We start from the raw sequence: 7,766 nt of genomic DNA, 5'->3' as shown, positions 1-7,766 counted from the left end.
GGGCAACACGAAAATGCTCCTTATTGCTGATGGAAAGCGGGTGCAGATTGCCAAAGGATTAAAACCTGAGATCAAGGAGGATGTTACGAAATTTCTCATTGAGTCTGAAAGCGTGTTTGCATGGGAGAATGAGATCCCCACAGGAGTAAGCCCCGATGTGATTACTCATAAGTTAAACATCATTGAGGATGCGGTTCTAGTTGCTCACAAAAGATGGAACCATGGGCCTAAAAATCAGTATTTTTACGTATTCTTATATGTGCATTAAACTGTTATAGTATCCTATATTTTATAATTTATTCTCTCTCGCCATATTTCTTATATTCATTTGCCTAGTTTTGTTCTATATCTTTCCAAATTATATAGAAGAAGAAATAGCAAAGCTGAACAGGCGGGTGTAATCCAAGAGGTGATATACGCCCAGTGGCTAGCGAATGAAAAGTTCCACAGGCGAATCAATTACCTCAAAGATAGGACAATTAATCCCTATCACGGGCGGATCCCCTTTCCATAAAGATAAGAAACACAGACCCTCAAGAGCTTTCAAATGAGCTCAACTCTCTCCTCAAAGACAGGAAAAATATTGGTCACCATCAAAAGCGGGTTAAAATTATCTCAAACATGAGAAAATTACACCCTAAACTTTCTCCTCAAAGATAGAAGAACAATAATCTCAGCGGCGGATCGATCTACCTCAAAGATAGGAAACGATTGATCGCCGTTAGGGACGGGTTAAAAATTTCTCAGACGTGAGATCTTTACACCCTCAAGTATTCTTCTCAAAAGGAGAGTATTAAGACCCGCTGGCGGATTGATTTACCTCAAAGATAGGAAACAATCGATCACCTGGGGCAGCTTAACTTCCTCACCAGGAATAAAAGCTTCTAACCTTCACAAAGGTTCACACATTGGGGTACGGCTGGCCACCTACCCTAAACAATCGGAGAAATCCTAAACCAGATTCTAAAAAGTTACTTGCTAAAAGATATAATGCATTAGTAAATATAGTTTTGGAAAGAAAAGGGTTCATCCAAATAATGAAGCCTCGTCTTCATCTCCAACAATGAAGCCTTGTCTTCATCCATTAATGAATCCTCGTCTTCATCCAACAATGAAGCCTCGTCTTCATCCAAATAATGAAGCCTCGTCTTTATCCAAACAATGAAGCCTCGTCTTCATCAAAGCAATGAAGCCTTGTCTTCATCCAAACAATGAAGCCTCGTCTTCATCCAAACAATGAAGCCTCGTCTTCATCAAAGTAATGAAGCCTCGTCTTCATCAAAGTAATGAAGCCTCGTCTTCATCTCCAAATAATGAAGCCTCGTCTTCATCCAAACAATGAAGCCTCATCTTCATCTCCAAATAATGAAGCCTCATCTTCATCCAAGTAATGAAGCCTCATCTTCATCTCCAAATAATGAAGCCTCGTCTTCATCCAAATAATGAAGCCTCATCTTCATCCAAGTAATAAAGCCTCGTCTTCATCTCCAAATAATGAAGCATCGTCTTCATCCAAACAATGAAGCCCCGTCTTCATCCAAACAATGAAGCCTCGTGTTCATCTCCAAATAATAATGCCTCGTCTTCATCCAAATAATGAAGCCTCGTCTTCATCTCCAAATAATGAAGCCTCGTCTTCATCTAAACAATGAAGCCTCGTCTTCATCTCCAAATAATGAAGCCTCGTCTTCATCCAAATAATGAAGCCTTGTCTTCATCCAAATAATGAAGCCTCGTCTTCATCCAAATAATGAAGCCTCGTCTTCATCTCCAAAGAATGAACGCATGGCCTTCAAAAGCGTTGTAATGTATTATCGCGGAACATCAAAAGTTTTTAAGGTTATTTACGTGTTGTGGGGGTCTCAGATGAAGTTTTAGAAGTTCAAGAGTAATTCACTTCTAAAACGTCACCCTGTTGCCTCATCTCACTACGTATCAATTCAATCGAAAGACATTGATACTTAAGCTCTTCATAACCTTATCCTATTCTTTTTATTTGCCTAGAAAAATTGTCTTCTTTGTACTATTTTAAAATTGCTTTTATAAAGCCATTTGTGGGGGATTGTTAGAAAAATGGCTTTGAAAACTTTGGTGTGTTGAATAAAAATGGCTTTGAAAGTGTGGGGTATATTTGTCTTTAACCACTTTGCTCTCAAGAGCACTTTTACAATCCCACATGGGAAACTTATAACCCTTTGAGTGGGTATATATAGAGTTGGGCTTTAGAAGCCTTTAAATTGTGTTAAGTGGTTTTTAGCAAATATACCACACGTGCGCGCTCGCTCGTTCGTTCGCGCGACGCCCGCCCGTCCCGACTGGGCCCGAATTTTATTTTCTTTTTATCCGTTTAACTTCTTTGAACTTTTCCTCAACTTTTTATTTAGTCAAAAACCGAACCTTATTTTTCTCCTGGTCTTGCTCCACGTTCTAACGTGTATATGAACGTTCTAACGTTCATATTTCTGAAGGCTATAAATACAACCAGTTTCCAGCTTTGGAAACATACTTTTTCTTTCAATCGCTTTTCTGGGCAATTAAAAAATACTCTTTTGCTGTTCTACAATCTTCGACTTTGACTGCACAGGTTCGAAGGTTTCTATGTTAACCTTGGGGAGCCACCGGAGTTACAGATTGCACCTCTGTCTGCCGAAATCGCTTTCAAGGCAGTGGCCTCCGCCACGGCACAGTTCGATTTCCGATTTCCGTTCTTACTTTCAATTCGGTTTTTCTGTAACCCTCATTTGTTTCCAACATCATCACCATCCGCCGTCAAAGAATGTTTCAGAAAAAATGACATAATCTTAGTCTCATCACCTCCGCCGAATCGCAGCCATCGAGATCTTCTCAACTTAGCGACTCAACATATTTCTTAGCATCCGGAAATACGAAATCAAGCGGCCAATCACAAAGCTAACCCCATGCGATTCCTCTCTGGAAGATTTTAACATAGTGGGATTGAGACCGATGTTTAGAGATCTGACTTTCAATGTTATGATGAGAAGTATTGCAGGAAAAAGATATTATGGAGAAGATATGAGTGCCCAGGAAGAGGTGACTCAGTTCAGATCGATAATGGAGGAGATAGCGTCTTACACAGGGGTTTCGAATCGATGTGATTTCTTACCGATTTTGTATTGGATTGACGGTGGAAGATTCGAGAAGAAGTTGAAACAAGTAGGAGAAAAGACTGATAGATTTTTGCAGGAATTAATTGATGAACATAGGGCATACCTGGGGACTTGCTAACTCAACCTTAAAAGCTATTCTCTTATTAAATTAAATTTTCTGGGGTGGATAAAGGGTCAGTCGCCTTGGCTTGGATTATCCAACAGCGGATGCAAACGAAGAAAGCAAATGGGAATTTGGAGAATATGAATACTATGATCGATCATCTTCTTACTTCACAACAATCAGAACCTGACTATTACACCGATGAGATCATCAAAGCCACTTAGTTTTCTATTTTTTTCTCTTTTTTGTCTGCTATTGCTTCATTAACTTATTTTTTCAGCAATTCAGAGAAGGTCAATTCTACTTCAATTTAATTAATCCACAATTTTGATTTTTTTGTTTCTCTGAAATTAGCTCAAAATTAACATTTATAGTGATGAGTGTTATTTAATTGGACTTAACTCCAATGCATTTATATAGATATATCTATGGTTAAGTTGCAGTTGTATGATAAAGGAGGAAGATGAAGAGATTGAGGTATAAGGGTAAAAAAGGAAAATAGATAAAATTAATTTTTTTTATAATATATGGGTCCCACTTTTATTAATGAATATGATGAAAAATGCTTATGTGGCAAGTTGACTTCGAGTGGACCGGTCAAACAGGTTATTTTTTTACCTGCTATACACCAAAGTGGTAGGTCATCTATAAGTTCGTATATATTAGTGAGACAAATTGAAGGTTGTATACCAAAGTGTGAAATGGAGCAAATGTTGTACACCAATTATGAAATTTACCCGTTTTATTCCATAGTTAACACCAATTCGAAAATCTTGCGCAGTAATTACAGAAGTAATTGTTGATTCACTGTATTTGATTTATTTCCATAATTCGAAAATCTCGCCTAGTAATTTCGCTTTATAAGTTATATATATAGAGCAACAACTGAACCTATCTCGACCATTCTCAAAACGTTCCCAGCATCATGAAATTTCCTGTAATCATATTAATATTTTTCATTTCAGTTTTGGCTCGAACATACAAAATGATCAAAATTTAACTCTAACGTTTTCAAGCAATATCAATTTTATCTATACATTATAGAAAATTTGAAAACGATGTTTTAACCGTTATTTAACTATCACATCAGACCTTCCAAACATCAATTATGTTTAAGATATTAAGAGGGTGTTAGGTTACTCAATTTTCACCTCATGTTTGCCTTTTCACTTCAAAAAGTAGAATTTTAGGTGTTTGGTTAAGCACCTCCTATTTGCCTTTTACAGCTGAAAAGTAGTTTTTTACAAAAGCAGTGAATCTCTCTGCTTTTTGGAAAAGTAGCTTTTTAGAAACAACAGCATGTAAAACAAACAAGCCCTAAATTTGTTAGACATCTCCAACAATCTCTTAGTGACTCCTCAAATCACTAGGAGCTTCTACATCCTCTCTATTATTGAGGAGCTCCTACTGCCTCCTTATTTCATTTTTTATAAATAACTTCTTATCGAGTAGACTCTACCCTCTCACTATTAGTAAATATAACAATACTTATTAATTTTAATGATAAAGTGGAGATAATATGTCAAAGTCACTCTGAGTAATTGTTTATATCATTTTTAGAAAGTGGACTAGGAGCCTTTTGGAGATGATTTTACTAACACCATTACAAAAAAAACCTATTATGCTAAACAACTAAGTCTACTTAATATCACAAAAAATTGTCAAAGTATCTAAAATGTTTACAATGTTACTGATATAGTTATAACCCATAAAAAATGTACGAAACTGATATTTACGGACAAACTTGTTTGTAAGATCTGATGGGACACTTAAATAAAAGTGAAACCACTCTTTTCAAATATTTGGTAACATAAGGGCTAAAATTGATCTTAGGTAGAAATGTTAGGGTTAAATTTAAACCATTTCATACGTTAGGGCTAAATAACGTTATCCTTATCCCAAAAGATAATATTTGGTATTCAAGACTAGGATATTTATCCCTATCAGTCGTTCTACTACATAAGTTATCTATGAAATGGTGCACAAGATTAGAATTTCTGACAGTAGGGATTAGAGAAGAAATAGTGTTTAAGGAAGCAGAAGAAGAGAAAATAAGGTAGAACAGAGAATTAACAACTATTTAAGCAATGAAACACTAATTAACAAGATAATTAACCACCTAAAATACTCCCCTTAATTACTCTAATAATCGTGACAATGGACATACATATGAAGGTCAACATCTACTCTCTGTTCACCTCAACTCAGTTTCAGAAAAAGCTCAAAGTAACAAGGGAAGATAATGATCTAGAATTCAACCTTATTTCAGCCTATGTTCAAAAGGAACTCTTCATCAAAGATTGTGTTCAAACACCATCTTTAAATCAATCAACAAACTAATATGTATAAATGTACTTCTAATATTATACATCGGTGAACTTTTAACCAAATTCAATGACTACCAAAGCTAACAACTAAAAGGTCTGATTCTTTTGGCCATCACAATAGGCATAAAGATGATAATGAGATATCAGACAAGTCGCTCACAAAAGAAACTGAAGAAAACTACAAAAAGGAATGGGAGTTTGAAATCACTTCAGTTTATTGTCCAAAATGGACAACAGTGGCACAAGAGACCTTTTTGCTATGATAGCGATAGTAGTAAGTCAAAGGAGAACTAACTAACTCTCCATTAAGACACTCGTGAAGTTTTGGAACGGCCTTTTTCTTCTTTATGTTAAATAGCAATTGTTCTGAAATTAATATTCTGAATTGCAGGTTGCACAGTTTAAGAAACAAGCATAACTTTTGAGACAAAAACAAAAAAGTGACCTAATGAGGAGATTCATAGAATTAAATGGTTACTCAATTTTCTAACGAACACAAACTCACAATCATCAAAGAAAGAAGCAAGTGAATTACTATCTTCAAAAATGGAACCAAAATAACAGCAGAGTTGATAAGATTCATTGAGAGTAACAAGTCAATAACTATCTAGCAATCAACTCTTGCTAAAACATAAGGGAGCACAAAATTATCATTAAAATTTGCAGAATGAGTAAGGTGTAGAGGATACCATTTTCTTGCGAACTTGAAGCACAAAATCCATCTGATCCAGTAGCTTCAAGTATACCCAGCTTTTCTAACTCTAATATCTGTTACAAGGAGCTAAAACTTAAACTCACTTGTAATAAGAATTACTTCTCATATTTAGCTGTAAAATATTATCTTTAGACAATTATATTAAGAAGTCATGCAGATTTAGTTGCCCTACATTTGTTAGTTGCCCTACGTTTATAGGTAACAGATTTTTGATCCTCAAGAATGCAAAGAAGTATTAAATTTTTTGTAAAACAATTACCTTTAAAAACCAATACCGAATTTATAGCTCCTCGCCTCGTCAACGCAATTTCTACCTCCTCAACATGTAGAATCTGCTTCATGGTCTCCTCAACCAAATTCATGCAATCATCACGACTAATATCATCTGATTCTAGGACGTACAAATCCAATGTAGCATGCAGTGAAGAAGGCAAGTTCATCAATTTAAGACATGTAGAACCCACTTGTCCCCATATTTTCAAGCTCTCAAGATTAGGACATGAAATTTCTATGATAGGACAATTCTTACCAAATTCTTCTAGAATAAATGTTTTCAAATGCTCAGAAGCAACAACAACCGCACCTTCAAAGCTACAACAGCTTAATTCTAAGCATTCAAGCAAAGGACTACCAGATAAAACATGCTCAACGGCTTGATTACCCAACTCAGAATGATCTAACTGCAAACACTTAAGAGATTCCCAATTTACTTTCCCATCCGGCAAAAAATCACATGCACATAGCTTCATTTTAACCAATGAAGAATTGTTGAAAACAAATTGCGGCAATAAGCACTCCCTTCTAAATTGCATGTTAGTACAATCACAATCCAAAATGAGCTCCTTTACAGCTTTGAGGGTAGCAAAGCGAATCCACAAGGACAATCTAGGATCCAGGTACATCAAAGGGATACCTTTGGAGTCAATAACAAATTTCTTTGTATTCAAGCAATCATGAAGAATAAGTATATTGTCAATCAAACTGATGAATTATTTGATATACATACCATTGGAAACAAAGTTGAGGATTGGGTCATCAGTCCATTTAAACCGACACGTCTTGTAAAGGTCCCTCTCAAATGCGTCTTTTGTTAATGGCAAAAAAGAGACGATCAGGTGGATATCAGAATCTGGCAAGTCATCTATGCAGTCTTCATGCTCGAAGGTTGATAGAATCTTAAAAAACAATGCAATGAATAATCAGTAACGATTATATAATTATTCAAATTTCAAATGCTATTATTCACCTCTTAAACGAAATTAAACTTAAAAACCTTTCAATGAGACCGAATTCCTAATATGAAACTTACCTGAATCAACCAACGCCCAATTTCTAGCTTCTCAACATGCTCAATCTGCCCAAGAGTTTGTACCAAATTTATGAAGTCATTGTGACTCATTTCGTCTTCAAGCTCCACATAGTCGAAGTAGAAATCAAAAGTAGCATAGAGTGAAGAAGGCAAATTCATTAACTTAAGAGATTTAAACCACACT

General features: G+C 35.7%; 1 protein-coding gene across 1 annotated transcript; it reads right to left on the bottom strand.

Annotated features, from left to right (window-relative positions):
• Nucleotides 1-6,242: 6,242 nt before the first annotated feature.
• On the bottom strand, nt 6,243-7,270 carry LOC136221935 (F-box/LRR-repeat protein At3g03360-like). The gene is made up of 2 exons (XM_066009413.1): nt 6,533-7,270; nt 6,243-6,326 (listed from the first exon to the last, which is right to left on the bottom strand). Exons 1-2 carry the CDS (start codon nt 7,173-7,175, stop codon nt 6,295-6,297), a joined length of 675 nt encoding a protein of 224 aa, XP_065865485.1. The 5' UTR covers nt 7,176-7,270; the 3' UTR covers nt 6,243-6,294.
• Nucleotides 7,271-7,766: the final 496 nt, after the last annotated feature.

The sequence above is a fragment of the Euphorbia lathyris genome, chromosome 3 (genome assembly GCF_963576675.1).
Source record: "Euphorbia lathyris chromosome 3, ddEupLath1.1, whole genome shotgun sequence".
In the NCBI taxonomy this organism is placed as follows: Eukaryota; Viridiplantae; Streptophyta; class Magnoliopsida; order Malpighiales; family Euphorbiaceae; genus Euphorbia; species Euphorbia lathyris.
The sequence above is the reverse complement of the archived record's forward strand: the minus strand, read 5'-3'. Positions and strand labels throughout refer to the sequence as shown.

What these genes read in the sequence shown, in the direction of transcription:
- LOC136221935 (XM_066009413.1), bottom strand. Translation starts at nt 7,175, where the DNA reads ATGTACCTGGATCCTAGATTGTCCTTGTGGATTCGCTTTGCTACCCTC. An exon ending in TTCGGTATTGGTTTTTAAAG is followed by an intron (nt 6,327 to 6,532) that starts GTAATTGTTTTA and finishes TCCTTGTAACAG; the next exon opens with ATATTAGAGTTAGAAAAGCT.